General features: G+C 38.7%; 1 protein-coding gene across 1 annotated transcript in view; it reads right to left on the bottom strand.

The window, feature by feature from the left end:
* Window positions 1-25,374, bottom strand: part of DNAJC3 (DnaJ heat shock protein family (Hsp40) member C3) — a 73,073-nt gene that overhangs the window by 33,102 nt on the left and 14,597 nt on the right. Inside the window, exons 2-4 of the mRNA XM_002918645.4 lie at window positions 22,952-23,062; window positions 13,599-13,723; window positions 11,675-11,749 (exon numbers count right to left, since the gene is read on the bottom strand). Of these exons, the coding sequence (XP_002918691.1) occupies window positions 11,675-11,749; window positions 13,599-13,723; window positions 22,952-23,062 (311 nt within the window). The remainder of the gene's footprint in view (window positions 1-11,674; window positions 11,750-13,598; window positions 13,724-22,951; window positions 23,063-25,374) is intronic.

Here is a 25,374-nt window from a genome sequence, read left to right as displayed (position 1 = left end):
AACTTTTTTCTAGATATGCCTCCTGAGGCAAGGGAAATAAAAGCAAAAATAAACTACTGGGAGTACGTCAAAATAAAAAGCTTCTTCCCTTGTGGTGATGAACACAGGGTGATGTATGAAGGGCTGAATTACTATAATGTACACGTGAAACTAATTTAGCACTGTATGTTAACTAACTGAAATTAAAATAAACTTTAGGGGGCGCCTGGGTGGCTCAGTTGTTAAGCATCTGCCTTCAGCTCAGGTCATGATCCCAGGGTCCCAGGATTGAGCCCCGTACCGGGCTCCCTGCTCAGTCGGAAACCTGCTTCTCCCTCTCCCACTCCCCCTGCTTGGGTTCCCTATCTCGCTGTGTCGCTCTCTGTCAAATAAATAACATCTTTTAAAAAAATAATAAAAAAAATAAAATAATAAACTTTAGGGGTGCCTGGGTGGCTCAGTTGGTTAAGCATCCGACTCTTGATTTAGGCAAAGGTCATGATCTCAAGGTTGTGAGATCGAGCCCTGCAACAGGGTCTGCACTGGGCATGGACCCTGCTTAAGATTCTCTCTCTCCCTCTATCTCTGCCACTACCNCCCCCCCGTCCCCCCCCCCCCCCCCCCCCCCCCCCCCCCCCAAAAAAAAAAAAAAAAGAAGAAGAAGAAGAAGAAGAAGAGAGCTGTATTTTCTCTACCCATCCTTCTCCCCTAAATAATTTCTCTCTGGGCTCCTATCTCAGGGAACAGCATGGACATGTAACCAATATGAACAATCTAGAAACCTGGGCATCACACCTAATTCTTCCTTCTCTCTTGCCCCATTCATTTTATCTCTCTGGATCCAATCTCCTAAATGTCTACCTATTTCTCTCAATCCCCACCTACTCTAGCCTGATTTTTGGCCTCCGTAAAGTCACACTTGGATTACTTACTGCAACAACTTCATTATCAGACTGTCTGCATCCATTCATGTTTTCTTCTAACCCATTCTCCAGAGTAGCCTGGATTTTACAGAAGGAAACCCTGATTCCCAGCATAAACCCTCCATGGCTATATAAAAAAAAACAAACAAACAAACAAACTCTGCTCCTGGGCCTACATATGTCCTCTTTCCAGATCGCTGCTCCCCTGTCCAGTTTTCTGGGCTTCTGCTCTCATCGTACTCGAGGCACTGTTTTTTTAAGTGACAAGGATGCTCACCTTCTGCCAGGATGGCCCTCCCAGCCACTGTGCTAATAGATTCATTCATCCTCTTAACATTCAGATTTCCAGGACATCCCATCCTTTAAGAACCCCCAAATCCCAGTTAAGTCAGGGGACCATTTTGTCTGTTCCTGTTAGGCTCAATCACAACACTTTATAGTCATATGGTATCATATTTGCCTGATCACTTCTTACTCTAGTTTAATCTTTCCAAAGGCAGAGACTAGTTTTCTTCATCAGCAACTCTCTAACGCCTATCACCCTGCCTTGCAAATAATATGCACCCAGCGCTCGCTGAACTAACAAGTGACCACACGCACTGGTGGCAGCAGGAGTCAGTGACAGCTCAAAGACAAACTAAACCATGTAAGACACCGTTTAGGATTAGGAGAGCTGGTATGGACCTGAGGTGCTGCTTATACAGGAGACCCTCCAGCAGCAGAGTAACCTGCACACATAACACAGAACAAGATTCTCACTGTAGCCCAAAAAGAGATTAAGGATATTCGAACTTCTGTTCCATTATGTAAAATGTAGCTGAGTATACCTACCTGGTTGTATATACAGCACTTTATTAGTAAGATTAAATCTTTACTCTATCTGGTAGGCTGGTAAATGCTCTTAAATACCACAAAAAGTCCACTTAACTCAAAACATATAAAACAAACAAGTTATTATATATCATCTATATTCACAAATCTCTAAAAATTAAAGTATGAGAATTCTTTGATTGGTAAAGATAAAATATAGTCATAACACAAAATTGATCTTTTCAAACCAGACCCAGGAATCACCTATTTAATAGTACCAAACTTTATTTTTTTTAATATTTTATTTATTTGAGAGACAGACAGACAGAGATAGCAAAAGAGAGAGCGTGAGCAGGGAGGAAAGGGAGAAGCAGGCTCCCCACGCAGGGCTCAATCCCAGGACTCCAGGATCACGACCCAAGCCAAAGGCAGACACTCAACCGACTGAGCCACCCAGGCGCCTCTATGGTACCAAACTTTAAAGACAGGATGTCACCTATACAATTTCTTTGCTTCACAATGAGATAAACAAGGTCCCCAGAAAGTAAGAACTTTTCAAAGTCTCTTTATACCATTCCTCCAAAGGATACTAATATTCTCTGTTTCTTGCGTATCTTTCCAGAGGCTTTTATCTGTATATAAGCAAATACATGTGTTTTCTCACTTTTTTATGCAAATAGCAGCAAATGTTCTGCACCGTGTGAAGCACATACACATGTTGAGTCCTGCGCCCATATTCAACCGAACAGCCCTCACAGAGTGCATCCAATTACTAATGAGAGCACAGAGCAACAGCACGGTGCTTAAGAACACAGGTTCTGGAATCTTAACACCTACTTGCTTACTACTGGGTGTAACCTCGAGCAAGTCATGGAATTTCTATAACCTTTATTTCCTCAGCTGTAGAGTGAGACTACCCATGTACCACACCCTAAAGGTGGAACAGTGATTCAGTGAAAGAATCCATACAAGCCCCATAGCACAACACCCCAGAAAGGCTGATCGCTGTGCAAACACTGTGGCTAATGTGCAAGGGAGATCTAAAACGCAAGGTTCCTGCCTCTTGTTCCAAAACTTTTCTTCCCTCAAAATTTGTTTTATTCAACTTTAAAACAGGAGAAGAACTATAAATTTTGAAATAATTACCACTTATACCAATTTAACACACATAAAAGTTTTCTGTAATTACAAATAACATTTACACGCAATTTTTATTTTGCCTTTTAACTGACTCTTTTGTACATCTAGGTCTGTAAATCAATAGCATACATAAATAATTGTTAATGAATATTATTCTATGGTAGTGACACAATATTCTCCAGTAGTTTCCAAGACAAATAGAGCTCCAATAAGTATCTTTGGGCAAAATGATTTTCTTTCATAATACTTACTGCCAGATTTTTCTGCAGAAGTTCTGTTTATACTTGCAATGTCAACTCTCTTATATGATTGGAAACATTTCCTTAAAGTCCCATCAATATTAGGCTCCGTGCTATTTATTTATTTTTGCTATACCTAATAACTAGTGGTCCTGTGAATAGTTCTAATGTTTATCTCTCCATTTAGAAACACTGGACACTGCAGACACTGGGTTCATATCTCTTCTGCTGTCCACTTGATAATATTCTTGTATCATTTGCCCAGGAGAATCTAGGTTCCAAATGCTTAAAATTCAATCAACTTTATATATGTTAACTGATAAAGTTCTTCCCAATATTCTCATTTTGACCCTCTACCACCTATACATTTAGGATATTGAAAATACTGTTCAGACAAAAGATATACATGTGAGATTTTCTAATTATGAATCTGAATCTTAAGTCCAGGTATTTCTAGGTCATCTAAATTTATTCTAAATAAAACATAATTTTTTGGCTCTGTGAACAGAAAAGCATGATAATTCAGGGCACTGAACGAGAAAAACATGCAGCCAAGAATACTATATCCAGCTAGGCTGTCATTGAAAATAGAGGGAGAGATAAAAAGCTTCCAGGACAAACAGAAACTAAAAGAATTTGCAATCAACAAACCAGCCCTACAAGAAAATACTGAAAGGGGGTCCTCTAAGCAAAGAGAGAGCCTAAAAGTAACATAGACCAGAAAGGAACAGAGACGATACACAGTAATAGTCACCTTACAGGCAATATAATGGCACTAAATTCGTATCTTTCAATAGTTACCCTGAATGTATATGGGCTAAATGCCCCAATCAAAAGACACAGAGTATCAGATTGGATAAAAAAATAAGACCCATTGATATGCTGTCTGCAAGAGACTCATTTTAGACCCAAAGACACCTCCAGATTTAAAGTAAGGGGGTGGAAAACCATTTACCATGCTAATGGATACCAAAAGAAAGCTGGAGTGGCAATCCTTACATCAGACAAATTAGATTTTAAACCAAAACTATAATAAGAGATGAGGAAGGACACTATATCATACTTAAAGGGTCTATCCAATAAGAAGATCTAACAACTGTAAATATTTATGCCCCTTACATGGGAACTGCCAATTATATAAGCCAATTAATAACAAAATCAAAGAAACACATCGACAATAATACAATAATAGTAGGGGACTTTAATACCTGCCTTACTGAAATGGACCAACAAGGAAATAAGGGCTTTAAATGACACATTGAACCAGACGGACGTCACGGGTATCCTAAAGCAATAGAATACACATTCTTCTCTAGTGCACATGGAACATTCTTCAGAACAGATCGCATCCTGGGTCACAAATCAGGTCTCAACCAGTACCAAAAGACTGGGACCGTTCCCCGCATATTTTCAGACCACAATGCTTTGAAACTCAAACTCAATCACAAGAGGAAAATTGGAAAGAACTCAAATACATGGAGGTTAAAGAGCATCCTACTAAAGAATGAATGGGTCAGCCAGGAAATTAAAGAATTAAAAGAATTCATGGAAATAAATGAAAATGAAAACACAACTGTTCAAAATCTTTGGGATGTGGCAAAGGCGGTCCTAAGAGGAAAGTATATAGCAATACAAGCCTTTCTCAAGAAACAAGAAAGTTCTCAAATACACAACCTAACCCTACAGCTAAAGGAGCTGGAGAAAGAGCAGCAAATAAAGCCTAAACCCAGCAGAAGAAGAGAAATAATAAAGATCAGAGCAGAAATCAATGAAATAGAAACAAAAAGAACAGCAGAACAGATCAATGAAACTAGGAGCTGGTTCTCTGACAGAATTAATAAGATTGATAAACCCCTGACCAGACTTATCAAAAAGAAAAGAGAAAGGACCCAAATAAATAAAATCATCAATAAAAGAGGAGAGATCACAACCAACACCGAAGAAATACAAACGATTATAAGAACATATTATGAGCAACTATATGCCAACAAATTAGACGATCTGGAAGAAATGGATGCATTCCTAGAGACGTATAAACTACCAAAACTGAACCAGGAAATAACAGAAATAACCAGAAAACCTGAACAGACCCATAACCAGCAAGGAAATTGAAGCAGTAATAAAAAATCTCCCAACAAACAAGAGCCCAGGCCAGATGGCTTCCCAGGGGAATTCTACCAAACATTTAAAGATGAATTAATACCTATTCTGAAACTGTTCCAAAAAACAGAAATGGAAGGAAAACTTCCAAATTCATTTTATGAGGCCAGCATTACCTTGATCCCAAAACCAGACAAAGACCCCATCAAAAAGGAGAATTACAGACCAATATCCCTGATGAACATGGATGCAAAAATTCTCACCAAAATACTAGCCAATAGGATCCAACAGTACATTAAGAGGACTATTCACCACGACCAAGTAGGATTTATTCCTGGGCTGCAAGGTTGGTTCAACATCCGCAAATGAACCAATGTGATACACTACGTTAATAAAAGAAAGAACAAGAACCATATGATACTCTCAATAGATGCACAAAAAGCATTTGACAAAGTATAACATCCTTTCTTGATTAAAACTCTTCAGTGTAGGGATAGAGGGTACATACCTCAATATCATAAAAGCCATCTATGAAAAGCCCAAAGCGAATATCATTCTCAATGGGGAAAATCTGAAAGCTTTTCCCCTAAGGTCAAGAACACGGCAGGGATGTCCACTATCACCATTGCTATTCAACATAGTACTAGAAGTCCTAGCCTCAGCACTCAGACAACAAAAAGAAATAAAAGGCATCCAAATCGGCAAAGAGGTCAAACCCTCACTCTTTGCAGATGATATGATACTTTATGTGGAAAACCCAAAAGACTCCACTCCCCAAAACTGCTAGAACTCATATAGGAACTCGGTAAAGTGGCAGGATATAAAATCGATGCACAGAAATCAGTTCCATTTCTATACACAAACAACAAGACAGAAGAAAGAAAAATTAAGGAGTCAATCTCATTTATAACTGCACCCAAAACTATAAGATACCTAGGAATAGGGGCGCCTGGGTGGCACAGGGGTTAAGCGTCTGCCTTCGGCTCAGGGCGTGATCACGGCATTACGGGATCGAGCCCCACATCAGGCTCCTCCACTATGAGCCTGCTTCTTCCTCTCCCACTCCCCCTGCTTGTGTTCCCTCTCTCGCTGGCTGTCTCTATCTCTGTCGAATAAATAAATAAAATCTTTAAAAAAAAAAAAAAAGATACCTAGGAATAAATCTAACCAAAGAGGTAAAGAATCTGTACTCAGAAACCCATAGCATACTCATGAAAGAAACTGAAGAAGACACAAAGAAATGGAAAAACATTCCATACTCATGGATTGGAAGAACAAATATTGTCAAAATGTCTATGCTACCTAGAGCAATCTACATATTTAACACAATCCCTGTCAAAATACCATCAGCTTTTTTCATAGAAATGGAACAAATAATCCTAAAATTTGTATGAAACCAGAAAAAACCCGAATAGCCAGAGGAATGTTGAAAAGCAAAACTGGTGACATCACAACTCCAGACTTCAAGCTCTACTACAAAGCTGTAATCATCAAGACAGTACCGTACTGGCACAAAAACAGACACACAGATCAATGGAACAGAATAGAGAGCCCAGAAATGGACCCTCAACTCTATGGTCAACTAATCTTCGACAAAGCAGGAAAGAATGTCCGACGGAAAAACGACAGTCTCATCAACAAATGGTGTTGGGAAAATTGGACAGCCACACGCAGAAGAATAAAACTGGACCATTTCCTTACACCACACACAAAAATAGACTCAAAATGGATGAAAGACCTAAATGTGAGACAGGAATCCATCAAAATCCTTGAAGAGAACCAGGCAGCAACCTCTTCCACCTCAGCCGCAGCAACTTCTTCCCAGACACATCTCCAAAGGCAAGGGAAGCAAGGGCAAAAATGAACTACTGGGACTTCATCAAGATAAAAAGCTTTTGCACAGCAAAGGAAACAGTCAACAAAACCAAAAGACAACCGACAGAATGCGAGAAGATACTTGCATATGACATATCAGATAAAGGGCTAGTATCTAAAATCTATAAAGAACTTATCAAACTCAACACCCAAAGAACAAATAATCCAATCAAGAAATGGGCAGAAGACATGAAGAGACATTTCTCCAAAGACATCCAAATGGCCAAGAGACACATGAAAAAGTGCTCGACATCACTTGGCATCAGGGAAATACAAATCAAAACCACAATCAGATACCACCTCATACCAGCAAGAATGGCGAAATTAACAAGTCAGGAAATGACAGATGTTGGTGAGGATGTGGAGAAAATGGAACCCACCTACACTGTTGGTGGGAATGCAAGCTGGTGTAGCCACTCTGGAAAACAGTACGGAGGGTCCTCAAAAAGTTGAAAATAGAGCTACCCTATTACCCAGCAATTGCACTACTGGGTATTTACCCCAAAGACACAAATGTAGTGATCCGAAGGGGCACGTGCACCCCAATGTTAATAGCAGCAGTGTCCACAATAGCCAAACTATGGAAAGAGCCTAGATGTCCATCGACAGATGAATGGATAAAGATGATGTGGGGGGTGTGTGTGTGTGTATGTGTGTGTGTGTGTGTATACACACATATACATATAATAGAATATTATGCAGCCATCAAAAAATGAAATCTTGCCATTTGCAACGACGTGGATGGAACTAAAGAGTATTATGCTAAGTGAAATAAGTCAATCAGAAGAAGACAGTTATCATATGATCTCACTGATACGTGGAATATGAGAAACAAGGCAGAGGATCACAGGGGAAGAGAGGAAAAAATGAAACACGACGAAGCCAGAGAGGGAGACAAGCCATAAGAGACTCTTAATGTTAGGAAACAAACAGGGTTGCTGGAGGGGAGGGGGTGGGAGGGATGGGGTGGCTGGGTGATGGACACTGGGGAAGGCACGTGCTATGGTGAGCGCTGTGAATTGTGTAAGACTGATGAATCACAGACCTGTATCCCTGAAACAAATAATATATGTTTATAAAAAAAAATTTTTTTTTTAATTAAAAACGTTTGCTTTCTGACACCCTGTGAAGAGGAAAAGACAAGCCATGGTCTGGGCAAGCACATGTGCAGACCACACATGCGATAAAGTATTTAAAATACATAAAGAACTCCCAAAACACAATTGTAAAAAAAGCAAACAATCCAACTAGAACATGCGCAAAAGACATAAACCAACCTTACACCAAAAAGGATGGGAAATAAGCACAAGAAAAGATCATTAAACATTAGGGAAATACAAATTAAGAAACACAATGAGCTGTCACTACAAACTTCTCAGAATGGCTACAATAAAAAAGAGTGACAAGACCACGTACTGGCACGGATGCAGAGGAACATAAAACGGCACAACCACTCTGAAAAGCAATTTGTTGGTTCCTTCTAAAACTAAACAGGCAATTATGATACAACCCAGAAATTGCACTTCTAGGCATTTATCCCAGGAAAATGAAAACTTCTGTTCACACTAAAACCTGTATAAGAATGTTCGTAGCAAAAAAAAAAAAGAGAGAGAGGGAGAGCGAGAGAGAGAGAGAAAAGAAGGTTCGTAGCAGTTTTATTGATAATAGTGAAAAAGTGGAAACAACCCAAAGGTCCATCAACCGATGAATGGATAAATAAAACGTGTCATACACATACCATAGAATACTCAGCAATTAAACAAGCAAAGTGATATATGGAACAATCTGGATGAATCTTCAGGGAATTCTGAGTAAAAAAGTCAACGCCAAAAGTCCATGTATGCAACATTTTTGAAATGTCAAAATTTGAGAAATGAATCACAAACTAGTGGTTGTCCAAAGTTATGGATGAGGGGCCGGAACAGTATGTGGGGGAAGTGGACGTGGTTATAAAGGGGCAACAGGAAGGATCCCTGCGGCTACAGAAGCGCTCAGTATGGTAACTGTGGTGTAAAGAAAAAGGGTATTGAATTAAGCACACACACAGAAGTGAACGCTAATATTAAAACTGAGGAAATCTGAATAGGTAGATTGTATCAATATCAATATTCTGGTTGCAATATTGTACTATATAGGTTTATAAGCCATTATCATTGGGGCAAGTGGGCACTGGGTAAAGGGTACACAGGATCTCTCTGTATTATTAATTACGACTGTATGTGAATCTACAATTTTCTCAATAAAAATTTCAACTAAAAATAAAAAATCATTCAGTACAGCTGCACATTCTCATGGAAGAATCCGGTAATAATAATAGCAAGAGTGGTTTTAAGAACACACTAGCAGAAGTACGACAGTCAGAAAACAATCTAAAAGTAGAAAGTCTCATGGAAGTCCCCCTTCTTGTTTCTGAGAGGTTTTGATATCGATCCAGAAAAGAGATGAACTCAAACATACCCAGAGCTCCTGGAAAGCCTGGGTGGCTTAGTCAGTTAAGTGGGTGGCTTAGTCAGTTAAGTGGCTGCCTTTGATTCAGGTCATAATCCCAGAGTCCTGAGATCAAGACCCACATTGGCCTTCCTGCTCAGTGGGGGAGCCTGCTTCTCCCTCTCCCTCTGTCCCTCCTCCCTCCTTGTTCCCTCTCTCTCTGTTTCAAATAAATAAATAAAATCTTAAAAAAAAAAAAAAGACGGGGCGCCTGGGTGGCACAGCGGTTGAGCGTCTGAGCGTCTGCCTTCGGCTCAGGGCGTGATCCTGGCGTTGTGGGATCGAGCCCCACATCAGGCTCTTCCGCTATGAGCCTGCTTCTTCCTCTCCCACTCCCCCGGCTTGTGTTCCTTCTCTCACTGGCTGTCTCTATCTCTGTCGAATAAATAAATAAATAAATAAAATCTTTAAAAAAAAAAAAAAGGAATAACGGGCTTAATATTTGAAAAAAAAAAAAAAAAAAAAAAGACATACCCGGAGTTTCAAGAACTCACTTTTCCAAAAGGATACATCCATTGCCCAGTAAGGATTAATTTTTGCTAAAGCTTTATTCTAAATTGTGTTATTTCTGAAAGGCTACTCTAATGTTGTGATTGGAAAAAAATTCTAAGTAATAGATTCAACCATATGTTAAAAAGAAAGAAACCCATTCTTACACTTTATCATTCATCCATCCAATCAACAAACTTCTCACAACACTTGCTCTGTACAAGAACTGGGCTGACAGGGGCACCTGGGTGGCTCAGCCGTTAAGCATCTGCCTTCAGCTCAGGTCATGATCCCAGGGTCTTGGGATCGAGCCCCGCATTGGGCTCCCTGCTCTGCGGGAAGCCTGCTTCCTCTCCCACTCCCCCTGCTTGTGTTCCCTCTCTCACTGTCTCTGTCAAATAAATAAATTAAATTAATAAATAAAATCTTTATTAAAAAAAAAAAAAGAACTGGGCTGGGGAAAGGTGATCCTAACACCACGGCCAGGTGTTTCAGCCTGCTCTCAAACATCTTCCCAAATAGTAAGAAAAATTAGATAAACAGAAAGGAACATCCAGTTTTACTGAGACCATGAGACAGCTACTGATTAGATTTTAATACAATTAAGTCTAATGTTTTTTGGATTGCTTTGCATATAACTGAGCATTGTGACAAAGATTATGAAAATACTAGAAATTTCAGTTTTATTTTCATAGTGGTTATCATTTTGTAACTAAGCATTTTTATAAACTACAAAACTGTAAATAATGAACAATGAGGTTTATACAGTTGTTAGGGGCACCGATGCCACCCACCCCATACAGTCAAAATCCATGGATAACTTGACTCCTCCAAAACTTAACTACTAGTAGCCTACTGTTGATTAGAAGCCTTATCAATAACAAATAATCAATTAACATATATTTGGTATATGTATTATATACTATATTCTTACAATAAAGTAAGCTAGAGAAAAGAACATTTTATTAAGAAAATCATAAGGAAGAAAAAATACATTTACAGTACTTATACAGTCTACGTATCAGTGGACCCATGCAATTCAAACCCATGTTGTTCAAAGGTCAACTGCTCTTTCTAGATCACTCCAGAAACAAATCCAGATAGAATAAAAATGCAGGTCTTAAAACAAGCTTCATGAAGGCCTCAAGACATTGGCTGTCTCTCCAAATCATTTCTCATTTACATGTAATCTGTACCATCCCCCAACAAATCCAAAACACTTTACACACTGTAAAATAGCCATATGGGTAATTATAAAATTCCCTTTTAAGAATGTCTCATTATTCCTTCCAAATCAAATGAAGGGTTTCCCAAGGGCTTTTAGAATAATTCAGCCGACATCTCTAGATTCTCACGGAAAACAAAGCAGAACATGTGAGCTATACAGACTGAATTAAAATTATATATTCTTTCCACATATTTTACCTTCCAACTATTAAAGTGATTCTCTCTTGTCAGACACTATGTATTAATTCAGAAACTGTGATTTTTATATACACAAATCAAATGATTTTCCCTTTTAGCTATAAAGTTATTACTTAAATGTCTTACTATAAAAAAAGTCCAATATAGTCACTCTTCTTCATAAAGATGTTCAATATCTTCATAAAGTCAAATACAAATTGAACTTACCACTTTTTTAAAATCATCCTCTGCTTCATCAAGTTTTCCTTGTTTGAGTAATAAGTGACCTCTCTGTAATCTTGCCTAGAAAAAAGAAAAGGTATTCTGAGTACCATGCATTTCCAAATTTTCTTTAAACACAAAGAATAAAACCAACTACACTAATGAAGCATTAATGAAATATTTATTTTTCCAACGTCCATTTGACTTGGCACTCTTGAGAACAATCCCTGGAACCACTGAATGTGTATTACTTTTATTAAAGTATGCTTCCTTAAAAATGCTTTTTGTGCTATAGCCCCTAAAATTGAAAATATGTGTCCATACAAAATCTTGTACATGTAATGCTCATAGCAATAGCTAAAAACCCAAACTCCCACCAACTAATAAGTCAATAAGCAAATGTGATTTATGCATACAGTGGAACCCACCATAAAAAGGAATGAAGTGTTGACACAAACTACAACATGGATGGATCTTGAAAACAATATGCGTAGTGAAAAAAGTCAGACACAAAAGGCTACCTACTGTATGATTTCATTTATATGAAATACCCAAACACGCAAATCCATACAAACAGAAAGATATGTGGTTGCCAGAGGCCAGGACACAATGCGGAGGGGCTGCTGATGGGTACTAGATTTCTTCAGGGGTGACAAAAGCTTTCTGGAACTAGACAGTGGTGATGCTTGCACAACCTTGTGAATATACTAAAACATCACTGAATTATACAATTTAAAAAAGGATGAATTTTATGGTATGTGAATTATATCTCAATTTTTTTTTTTTGCCATCGTAATAACTTTTTGTCCCTACAAAAAAAGTTGTATAATTTGGGACTTTACCAAAGTTCTAGACATTATTTTGTTTTTATTAATTCTCAGTGGAAATATTCATTCTACTATAACCGAATAACAACACCTCTTCCCTTTTCACATGCATCATTCCCCACCCCCTCCATTTGATATTCCTCTTCTTCTCATGTGCATAATCCCATCTCTTCCAAGAATACCAACTTTCTGATGACCAATGTGACCATAAGACAGAAACCACACTGATAGTCCACTAAAACTTATATATTACTTTTACAATACATAAAAAAGTCCCTAATCCTCTGTTAAGTGCATTAACACACATAAAAAGCAAGATGAAAGCCACTTCAACTACCTAATAGCTACTGTAATACTAGGACAATGAACTACTTAACCTTTGTGAATGGTTGTGCTTAGCTAGGTAAAGTCACAGATTAAAGAAAAAAATCTGACATTTGGGAATTCTACCCAAAAATAATATTTCAAACCAAACATTCATATCTAATCAGTTATCCCTAGTCCTTTTTGGAATATGGCAAGATACAAACAATAAACAAGCTACCAAATTAATTTTTAAACCATCTAACTTATTCTATTATCTGAAGCCATTACACTGACCTGCCAATCATCAGGATATCCCATTAGTCTGTAAGTTCCTCCATTTCTGAAGCTTCTGTGTTGGTTGCAGGAGAGGATCAGTCTAATTCACGATTGTGACCTCACTCCAAACCACTGCTTAACTGACCTATCTCCTTGTCTTTCTTCTTCCTGCTACAGCCTTAATTGGAACTATTGTCAGTCACCTGAGAGCCTTTTAATTCAACAGTTTCTTGATCAACTGGTTACTCAGCCTTACATCTTGTCCTACACTCCACCCTCCAGAGGTCTTTCTAAACTACTGCCAAGCTTCTAAAAATCAGGGGCTCCACCCACTGTTCCTCTTTCACACAGACCTTTGATTCCAGAAACTTTGGATTTTTCTTGTTGTGCAGTCCACTACACCACAGCGGCTTTCTCCGTCCTCCAGCTACGCCTAGCAGGCCAGTCCTCACCTTAAAAAACAAATTACCTCCCCCAAATTCCCCTAAGTTCTCCTTTAAAGAAAGTTTAGATGCACTTACTGCAGTGAAATCCATCTTCAATTCAATCACTTTAGTTAAATCAGGAAGTGCTGCTTTTGATTTGCCCATAGCTAAAAAGACAGTAGCTCTCCGATAGTAAGCAATATAGTTATCTGGGTCTCCATCTGAAAATTAAAATAATAAATATTAGCTCTTGGTAATTTATTCAAAACCTAAATAACGTGAACAGTACTACAGTTCGCAATTTCTAAGAAAGGTATTAAAAGGGGCACCTACGTGGCTCAGTCAGTTAAGCATCTAACTCCTGGTTTCGGCTCAGGTCATGATCTCAGGGTCATGGGACTGAGCCCCATATAGGGCTCTGCGCTCAGCACGGAGTCTGCTTGAGATTCTCTCACTTCTCCCTCTTTCTCCCTCCAGCCCCTCCTCCCACTTGTTCTTTCTCTTGCACCTGCTTGAGTGCGCTCTCGCGCTCTCTCTCAAATAAATAAAATTTTTTAAAAAGAAAGAAAGGCATTAAGAAAAGAAATTCTTCATCAATAATGTGTCAATGTTGGCTAGCAAGATCACTGCAGATAAAGCCAGAACAGGACTGGGACACCTGGGTGCCTCAGTCAGTTAAGCATCTGCCTTCAGCTCAGTTCATGATCCCAGGGTCCTGGGATCGAGTTCTGAATCAGGCTCCCTGCTCAGCGGGGAGTCTGCTTCTCCCTCTGGCTGCATCTCCCCCTGCCTGTGCTCTGTAGCTCTCTCTCTTTGACAAGTAAATAAAATCTTAACAAAAAAAAAAAAAAAAAAAGCCAGAACATTTCTGGCAAAATAGGGTCTCTGAGCCAAATCCAACCCACAGACTTCAAATCAAGAATATCTTTTATATTTTTAAAGAGTTGCCAAAAAATAAAAATAAAAAAAAAATGTGTACACAGAGACTGTATGGCTACAAAGCTTAAATATTCACTATCTGAAAAAAAAATTCATTATCTGGCTATTTAAAGAAAAAGTTTGCCAACCTCTGAGTTAAAATATTAACTATATTCAACTCATAACTTTTGTAAGTATGCAATTCAGTCTTTGCTGAAATTTCCTTAAGTAAAATACTGATTGAGAATATGACTATGCCTTATTCATAGGACTTTAAAAAATTATAGATTTCCAGTTAAACTGACACATTAAATGTGCAATCTCTGCTCCCTCACAAATTCCAACTAAAATGTCAGTGAAGAAATAAAGGTACAAATCTTAGGACAAAGGAGGAGAATGGAAATGACAGTAGGACTAATTAAGTTAACAATATTTGAAAGAAGGAAAACAGATGGATGTGTTAGGTTTTGAGCTAATTCCACTGTGCTTAGTGCCTACAATTAGAAGCAAACCTCGTGCTGCCAGTCCTTCTAGAAAGCAATTTTGAAACATACATTCTTGACCAAATCCAGCCATGTGTCTTAAAGAAATAAACATTTATTTATGCACACAGACTTTCCATTATTGTAAGATTTACAACTAAAACTCTCTGAAAGTTCTACCCCTGAAGGTCTTATTACTTGAAAAACAAGACAAATGGGAATCTGTATGGCAAGATAGTATATAAGGACTCAAAATCATGGTTTTGAGCAGTTGTTAATGGCATTAAACTACTTAAAGTACTGCTGGGCAAAGGTGGAGCAGGAGAGTGTAGGCTCTACAACCATGTGTGAAAGAAGATACACAAATGGCCAAAAGCACATGAAAAGATGCTAACCATCACTAATCATTACGGAAATGCAAATCAAAACCACACTGAGATACCACTACACATCTACTAGGATGGCTATTATAAAAAGAAAGGAAGAAAGAGGGAAGGAGAGAAACTCAGAGGGAAATGGGAACAACTGCTTGCTGGGTACAGAGTTTCAGTTTGGAATGATGAAGCAGCTCTGGAGACAGATGGCGGAGCAACAACAAAGGGATGCGTTGTACAACAATGTGAATGCGCTTAATGCTAACTTCATACACTTGCAAATGGTCAAAATGGTAAATTTGGTAATATGCATTTTATTGCACTACATATTTTATTGTAGTTATATTTTTGAAAAGCTAAGAGAACTGGGCATTTTAACAATTAAAAAAATTTAATTTTTTCTCAAATCTAAAACAAAAACCAAAAACAATCCATATATCCCAGCTAAGCATCACTGAAATTTTCTTTCCTGGTCAATTTTGCTTGGAAGACAAGGGGAAAAGAGCACTGTCAGCAGCTTGTACAAAGGGTATTTCCTACAAAAGACTGTAATTAGCCTGAAGAAAAAGCAAGAAACAGAGTAACTATATTTAGAGGATACATGATATAAATATTTTTAGGTTCAGTTCATATTCAACTTAGAATGTGCAATAAATTAAACACGTGCGTCTGGTCAGTATAACCGGCCATAAGAATGATTTGATACCTAAGGATTTCTGACGCTTAAGTGACTGCCTCTGAACATAAAAGGAAATTCACCATAGGTCAACACCTGTTACCTGGGCAGACAGATCGGGTTTCTTCTTTATACTGTATATACATACTCCAAAATGTGTCACAATGAACATGGAGTACTTCTATATTCAATAATTAAAAAAAAAAAAAAAACACACCTTACATTTTCCATGACTTATTTACACTAAGCAAAAAATAAATACTAGAAATAACATGATTTAAGGCCTGGAGTTTTCATCACACACTATCATCTTCGTACGTCCAAATCCTACTCAATCTCTGAGGCACAGCTTAAATGACCTATTTGATTACATATGTGAAAACATTACCGTCCATTGCCTCAATTTCCATAGCATTCTATAATATAGTGTACTTCTTATTGTGCCCATAACACTTACCACTCCCTCTGATATTATTTATACACACACCTCAGTCTAGAGAAAATAAATTCCTTGAGTAAATTCACTTTTGTGTCTCTATATCACCTGGCCCACAGGTACTCAAATAAAAGGAAATGGAAACAAATTCCTGATCACCACAATCAATGCGAACACTGAGACCTGTCTAGGACAAGCAAGGGGCTAAAAGAAGTCAGAAGAGGGGCGCCTGGGTGGCACAGCGGTTAAGCGTCTGCCTTTGGCTCAGGGCGTGATCCCGGCGTTATGGGATCGAGCCCCCACATCAGGCTCCTCCGCTATGAGCCTGCCTCTTCCTCTCCCACTCCCCCTGCTTGTGTTCCCTCTCTCGCTGGCTGTCTCTATCTCTGTCAAATAAATAAATAAAATCTTTAAAAAAAAAAAAAAAAGTCAGAAGAGACACAGCTTGTTTGGTCTTTCTTTCATTTCCATAGGACACTGTAATACTTGGCAGGTCCCTGGAGTTAGCCAGCTTTCCCACAGGGTCTCCTCACCCCTACCCTGCCCCAGGAGCTCCTCCCTTGCTTCCGGCCTTGATTCTTGGGTCCTTCTCATCGAGAAAGGCTTCATCTTGTTTGCTTTCCCTAGTGCCATCCTGTTGTGGACAAGAAGGAAGCACGCCAACATCAGCCCAGCCACAGACCAAGGAAAACATTTCCCAGCCTCCAGATGAATGTGGCTCCCTTCCTGTGGGTCTTCCTTCCAGAGCCAGATCTGTAAACTGGGGAGCAAATGGTTTGTTGTCACACCCTGTTCAGCCCAGAAGAGGTTTTTGTAAGAGGGGACCAAAGAGGGAAAGGGCTGAGGTCTTTGCTACATTGCCTGCCCTCTGGTCCCAGCAGTCCTCCCGAACTGGCATGGAGGGTCTGGCAAACACTACCATCTCTTGCTTTTGGAAGAGGAACTGCTCATAGATTCTGACCTCACTGGTCTGGGAAAGTTTTCCATTTGGAGTACTTTCCATCCAGGAGGCAAAGCAAACATCTGGTTACACGGTTCCCTTTTTCCCTGCCAGCCACCCCACTCGGGAATTCCAAAGAATGGATAGAGCTCTTAAAGGATATTCAGATCATTCTCTCATAGGAAATTAGCCTTGGTATTTGCAAACACAGATGTTGCTTATTTTCAACTCTGTATCTAGTTCTTTCAAGAAAAGAAGAATGCTTAGTGCTAACATTGGGCATTTTATCAAGAAGGCACTTTTCACTAAAAATTGCATTGGACTTCAATTTGGGAAAAAACTGACCATTTCAGTCTATGCAGAAAAACCTCCAAGGAGGATTATATATGACATAGCTTTTGTATTATTTGGTTATACATATACTAAAAATGTCTATATAAAATAATTCTGGAGCATTCATTTTCATTTGCTTTATTCTTCAGCTGTCAGGTATTTTTTTAAGACAGAAAGTGGATTAGAACCCCAATTTATAATAATAAACCCACAAAAATGAGGAATCAAATGATAATGGCTCAATCTGTGACTCAAGAATCAATGTTCTTAGCTGTATAGGGTCACCTGAATAGCAAAACAAAATAGCTTTCCCTGTGTCTTCATCTTAAAATACCAACAGTTCCTAGAACTCATGTCCATTCCTGTATAACTGTGAATGAAGGAGCAACTGAACAAGGATTGGTTTAAGAAATTCATGCTTAGTTTCTCATAATACAAAATCTGACAACCTTGAAAATCATCACTTATCCTCTTATCCATTCCATACACAATACACTTCATTATTTAAAATACTTACAAGTCTACATACAGAAATATTAGATTTCATTTGAAAACAGGTCATTCAAATTGTTATACTAGTTTATTAAAATTTGAACATGAGGGGTGCCTGGGTGGGTCAGTCAGTCAAGCATCTGCCTTCAGCTAAGGTCATGATCTCAGGGTCCTAGGATGGAGCCCCAAGTCAGGCTCCCTGCTCAGCAGGGCGTCTGCCTCTCCCTCTCCCTCTGGCCCTCCCTGCCGCTTGCGTTCTCTCTCTCAAATAAATGAATAAAATCTTTAAAAAAAAATTTGAACATGAGAGTTAAGATTTAAGGTCTAATCCTCAAACTACCAAACAACTCAAATATGAGAAAATTAGCCATAATAAAAAAAACCCACAATCACCATCTGGAGAAAATACATCAGAAAACCAATTACAAATGATGTAAACAGTGGCAGTGGAAAGCAAAAAGACCACCACCCTTGCCTAGATACAAAAAAATTTTTATTCTTGCTCCCAGCTAACCCAACTCTACCCTTTCATTCCAACTTTTAGAGATTAAAATAATGACTAAATAGGATGCTACCCATCCTTAAGATGTGTTGATACACACAAGCAAGCGCATGAGGAATGTTACTCAGTCATAAAAAAGAATGAGATCTTGGGGCACCTGGGTGGCACAGCGGTTAAGCGTCTGCCTTCGGCTCAGGGCGTGATCCCGGCGTTATGGGATCGAGCCCCACGTCAGGCTCCTCTGCTGTGAACCTGCTTCTTCCTCTCCCGCTCCCCCTGCTTGTGTTCCCTCTCTCGCTGGCTGTCTCTATCTCTGTCAAATAAATAAATAAAATCTTTAAAAAAAAGAATGAGATCTTGCCATTGCAACAACATGGATGGACCTAGACGGTATTATGCTAAGTGAAATTAGTCAGAAAAAGACAAATACCATATGATTTCACTTAGTTTATTTTATTTTTTTAAGATTTTTTTTAAAGTAATCTCTACACCCAACGTGGGGCTCAAGATGAAGAGCTGCACCACTGACTAAGCCAGTGAGGCACCGTGCCACTTCATTTATTTAATTTTTAAAGATTTTATTTTTACATAATCTCTACACCCAACACGCAACTTGAACTTACAACCCTGAGATCAACAGTCACATGCTCTACCAACTGAGTCAGCCAGGCGCCCTCCATATGACCTCACTTATATGTGGAATCTAAAAAGCAGCATACGCAAAAAAAACAGACTCTTAAATATGGAGAACTGGTGGTTGCCAGAGGGGGTGGGGTGGAGAGGTGGGTAAAATAGATAAAGGGGATTAAGAGGCATAAACGTATTCATTTTATGAATAAGTCACAGAGATGAAACACACAGCATGGGAATATGGTCAACAATACTGTAATAACACTGTATGGTGACAGATGACTACACTTAATGTGGTGAGCACTGGATCACGTACAGAACTGTGAGCTCAGTATGCTGTACAACTGAAACTAATATAACACTGTATGCTAACTATACTTCAACACAAATAATAATAATGATAATAACAATAAGATTCTACCTATCCCTAAGAAGTTCACAATCTTTTGAATTAGATTGGGTTAGTAACTGGAAAGTTACTAAAGTACTTTGTTTCCTTCTGTCTAAATATGAGTAGTAATGCCCATCCCCATTTCACAAATGAGGTACAAATGTGATGAGAAAGCACCATGATGTGTTTAAGAGATAAATAAATGTAGACGTGGATTTTGCTTTTTGATTTAGCAAAATTGTAAATACTGATTTTCTTACAAAGCAAATGAGGAAACCTGTCACTTCAGAAATGCCCACCATTTAATCCACCACATTAGACATTCATTCCTGCCAGATATAGATAGCTAAGACATTCTGCTAAGTCTATCAAAAAAGTGATTTCAGATTCTAGAATTCATTATCTCCAGAAGATCATGTTGCGGGAGTAAGAATCAGGGCATTTTCACACTGCACTGCAGTTTCTCTATTGATAAACCTCTAAACAAAACTTGTGTCTGACTGCTTCATAACACTGAAATAGATGTAACTGTTTCAGAAGACTAATTGGAAAGTGGTGGTCAACATTTTTCCTTAAATCACAGTTTCCAACAGATCAAGAATGTTTCCATCAGTTCCAAATCTTAAAAACTCCTGCCAAAAAATATTCATATGCCAGATACAAAAAAACTTCAAATCAAATCACTGATAGATCTGTACCACACTATAGAAACAATTTGTGCTTCTACTGAATTTTAATACATAAACCTTTTACTGTGTTAAAAATGTCATCATAAAACATACCAAGCCCAAGTAATTTTCAAAATGCACCTAATTTTTCAAAAATGAAAATGGAAGGTTGCCACAACCATAAATAATGTCAATTATAGCATAATAATAAAAAACAATCCGTTATAACTCATAATGCTGCTAGCCAAATTCTATTACAAACCCTAACATCAATTTCTCATCATAGAAGTTAAAGGAATAAAGTACATCACAAAACTGCGAAGTTGGGAAGTATAATAAATGAGTAAACATTTAATGAGCTCTTTATACAGGCAGTGTAAAGCAGCGTACTAGAACAGGAATGCCATTTCCCCAGCGCAGCAAAGCTCCGCAGCCTGCAGCAAAGAGCGCACAACTTGCTAGCCTACCAGTCCGCAGACACGGACGCGCTCGCTGCCAGGGAGAGGGGCTGGCTAATTCACTGGGCTGCCCGAAGCAGCCAGTGTGGCCATACTAAATTTGATGTTTGGTAAAGGAGACCATTGAAACGGAGGACCTAATGCTCTTTTCTGATAAACACACATACACATTTCATGAGAGATTCAATGCACCACGATACTGCCTCCATCACTACCTCCCATATATTGCCATCATATACAATTTAAACTTTATTTTCTATGGTTAGTTATGATCGGTATTTTACACAAACTAAAATGATGAATTTTAGTCTCAAACTACACAGGTCCTCCTCAGAAATTCTGGCATGGGCGCCATCTGAGAACTGCTGCAACCTGCTAAATCATGACAGACAGAAGGACACTGCTCTTTGAGTTCTGAATGCACAGTAGCGCTTCACTTTCTCCCTTCACTGAATTCCACAAATCAATTACCATGTTCCAGCTTTATTAATTTACATCTTTCAGTGAATACAGTAATATTTTATTGGGTATTTTGGGAAAGAGCCCTCTCAAGAATTCTTGTGCAGCAGTGAAGCTGAAGAAACACAGGCAGTCATTTTAGACTACTGTAACAATACTACTACATGACCCTAACGTTTCTGCTAAATGTGAGATTAAAAAAAGCAAATAAAGTATAAAGTAGGTAGGAGGTATAAGTTTCTGCAAATATTCTTGCACTACTAGGGAAGAATCAATATTCTTTTAAGACATGCTTTATCTAAGACAATAATTGAAATTCTTTTTCATTACCATGCTGCAGCACTGAAGACAGTTCAAATCCCCAGAAAAGTGTGGCCTCAGTAATGACATGGTCATATATATAATATGGTCTCTATTGAAAAGTAACTTGGGCGAATTGTTGTGCTAATTACCCACCGCTTCCCAAGGTGAGCTAATCGTGAAAATGAAAAAATTCCTAATAGAAACTTCACTTAGTTAAGAAAATCCTATGAAACATCAAGTCTGTTTTTTAAAAGTCTTAATTTTCAGAGACATAAAAACTATATTTCTACATATCTTACATGTGTGATTGTACCCTATTTTCAAAAAAAATCTTTATATACATATTCTCACCTAACCTTCACAAAGAAATCCTTTTTTGGGTAGCACAGTGAAAAATGCTAGCAATATGCAGGTAACTTGTTTAAGTCAAAATTTACTTACATAACTTGACCAATGATCATAGGATTATCAAGTGACAGAGCCAAGATTAAAATCTAGGTTTCCTATTATTCCACAGAGCTAATAACACCGTAATAAAAATCTGAGTTTTCAAAGAAGCATGAAGAAAAATATTGCCAAACCAAAATCTAATCATGTTCTCCTTACAAAGTAAATTGTAAGAGTAGGATGATATTTTTCTGGTGACCAGAACTGCTTATTAAAAATAAGCAAAAAACAAAACAAAAAAAACCCTTATTACCCCACAGTTAAACTTGTCACTCTTAACCATCCCAAATAAAGGTGAGAATGTACAAATTAATTTAAAAAAGGATTCACAAAAGTCAATGTCAAAAAGTCCTAGCACAAAAGTATACACACTGACTCAGAAAATCCTTTAAGCCCTCACTTAGAACCTATTTATTGTGGCCATCTCATTTCTCTCACTCCCAACAGAGTGAAAGGTGCAAAGACAGTTGACACTACAGACAAATACAAGTGAGCAACAGAACAGCCTAAGAGATGGAAGAAGTCTGGCCAACACAGAAGAGGCAAAGGGCAGCAGGATCCCCCAAAGGCCTCAAAGTAAAATAATTATACCAATGTTCTCAAATCATCAAGAAAATCAAACTGTGTTCAGTGAAATCTTTTAGGAGGGCAAAAAACTATATAATACAGTGAGAAAAGCTGTCAAAATTACCTTGAATTATTCTTGGTCCTTACAGTAGAAAGTCTAAGTTATCTGGAAAATTCTCTCATGTTACATACATACCCATTTAAGTGTTGTGCATTTATTTTATTAATCTATTTCACCCATAATCCTACAAATATTTTTAAATGTTTTCTTTAAACATTAAATAATGTTTATTTTAAATGTTATTCAAAGAAGGAGTGGTTAACTAGAATTCACTAGAATGGCTCCTGAGGGTTTTGGTTCCAAGATACAAACCTACTGCAGCATGAAACTGAGATAAAGCATCAGCTAGCTGTCCAGCTGCAAGTAACTTCTTGCCCAATTCAAGATGTTTCTCAACATCTGCATTTACTCCACATTCAGCACCTAAAAACAACAACAAAAATAGGTTAACTTTCCATGACCAAGATTTAATTCTGAAGAATAAAATGTTAAAAATATGGGGCACCTGGATGGCTCAGTTGCTTAAGCATCTGCCTTCGGCTCAGGTCAATGATCCTAGGGTCCTGGGATCATCCTGTGTTGGGCTCCCTGGGGAGTCTGCTTCTCCCTCTCCCTCTGCCCTGCCCCGCATCTCACGTGCGCACTCTCTCTTTCTCTCTCTCAAATAAATAAATAAAATCTTTAAAATGTATATATAGTTACCTGCTTCAGGAATCTGCTCAGATGAAGAGTCACAGAAGCTAAAGAGTGACACAGAAAAGGTAACAATAAAGCACAGTGCTTCGTTTTATAGAGTACAAGCGACCCCAAAATATGCGTCTATCACTCTGGTCAATCAAAAGAATGTAACCAGTCTCCAAAATATAAGGGAAACCGCATAACACAGTAGTAGTATGTTAAACAACAAAATCATAATTGCTTTGTTAAACTAGAATTTCATTTTTTTTAAAGATTTTATTTATTTATTTGACAGAGAGAGAGCACAAGTAGGAAGAGCAGCAGGCAGATAGAGGGAGAATCAGGCTCCCCACTGAGCAGAGAGCCAGACCAGACGTGGGGCTCAATCCCAGGACCCTGGGATCATGACCAGAGTCGAAGGTAGATGCTTAACCAACTGAGCCACTGAGGAGCCCCTAGAATTTCATTTTAATGAGTATTATCGAGTTCACTCTAAAATTCAAGTACTTACTGAGCATCTGCAATGCACCGGGCACTATTCTAGGTATTTGGTGATAAACGAGCAAAGCAAACAAAACCTCTGCCACTCATGGCACTGGACATTATGGAGGGAGGAGACAGACTTAAGAAATACATAAATTACATAGTATGATAGGTAAAAAGTACCATGGAAAAAGTCAAGCCATGTGAGGGCATCAGGAGCGCTGAGGCTTTCAGTATTAAAGAAGGTGGTCAAGGGTGGGCCTCACTGAGAAAATGACATCTGAGCAAAGACTTCTTACTTGAAGGAAAGTGAGGAACTCACCATGCAGATATGTAGAAAAAGAGCTTTCCAAGAAGGACCAGCTAGTGCAAGGGCCCTAAGTCGGGAGCATGCCAGGTTATGTTCTAGAACAGCAGGGAGGCCAGTACCTGGCTTTAAAAATGGACTGGTTTTTAAGCAATTCTTCTTTATATTGAGCACAATATTACACTCTGTCACAGTAAAATGTACTGAAGGGGCACTGCAGGAAGGACACTTTCTGGATCTTGTTGCTGTCTTTATTTTTTTTTTCTGGCTCCTGCTGCATGGTGCATATGGGGAAGATATCCAGTGGTGTCCTATCCTAGCCATATGCCCACAGGTCCAGTCCCTCAGCCACCTGGCAGCCTTGAACAGGCACTATCTCCCAATGAGGACATCACACACTCCAGGCTGCATGCCCACTACAGCACCCCAACTTCCCACACTCACAGGCCAACCAACCCGGGCTCACCTATATCTGAGAAGGTTATTTCCTGCTTGCTCAGCTACAGTGGACCAGCAACTCAGCAATTTTTTCTATCAGCAACTTAAGTTGCACCTATACCTTCTCTAATAAGATCTAAGCCCCAGACTTGAGTAGGGGGATCCCCTGTCAGTTGGCCCTTCTTTGGGGACCATCTGTCAATCATAAAATATCCTACAGAGCTTTCTTTACATCTTTATAGTTACTTTCCTATCATAACTTAACAATTCTTTATATTAAACTTCCCCTTTTAAATTACTCTGTGGTCTCTCTCTCCTGAATGGACACAGACTTATATACTGTTGCCACTGGGGAGTGGTCCTAGCAGACAGAACCACAAAGATAGGTTTTGAGGACTGGTTTGGTCATGTCCTTGAGCTTGAGTGCAGCGCTGAGCTGTCAATGAGAAATAAGATGTCAGTAATCCATAGCAGGTATTAGAATCAAAATTAATCAAGACACCATTTGTGGTTGACAATAATCACATGCTAACTGGAAAACTAAGCTAATTGGAAAACCAAAGCTATTGCACTTGACCGCAATGACGGAGTGATGAAGGTAAGGACTGTGGTGTGGGGGGATTCTTTTGAGTGCACCAGCACTTACAGAGAGAAAGAACCAGCTCAGTTCCAACCCTCAGCTCAAGTCTCCCTCTGTGAGCTTCCATGGCACCCCTAAAACAATCTCTTATTTTGGGTAGCCACAGAGCTGATCTAGATGAAAATCAAACACAAAATTTAATTTAATGTGTGTAGAAGGGGGCATATGGAAACTAAGAAGCCAAAGCAT

The sequence above is a fragment of the Ailuropoda melanoleuca genome, chromosome 7 (assembly GCF_002007445.2).
Source record: "Ailuropoda melanoleuca isolate Jingjing chromosome 7, ASM200744v2, whole genome shotgun sequence".
Classification (NCBI taxonomy): Eukaryota; Metazoa; Chordata; class Mammalia; order Carnivora; family Ursidae; genus Ailuropoda; species Ailuropoda melanoleuca.
The sequence above is the reverse complement of the archived record's forward strand: the minus strand, read 5'-3'. Positions and strand labels throughout refer to the sequence as shown.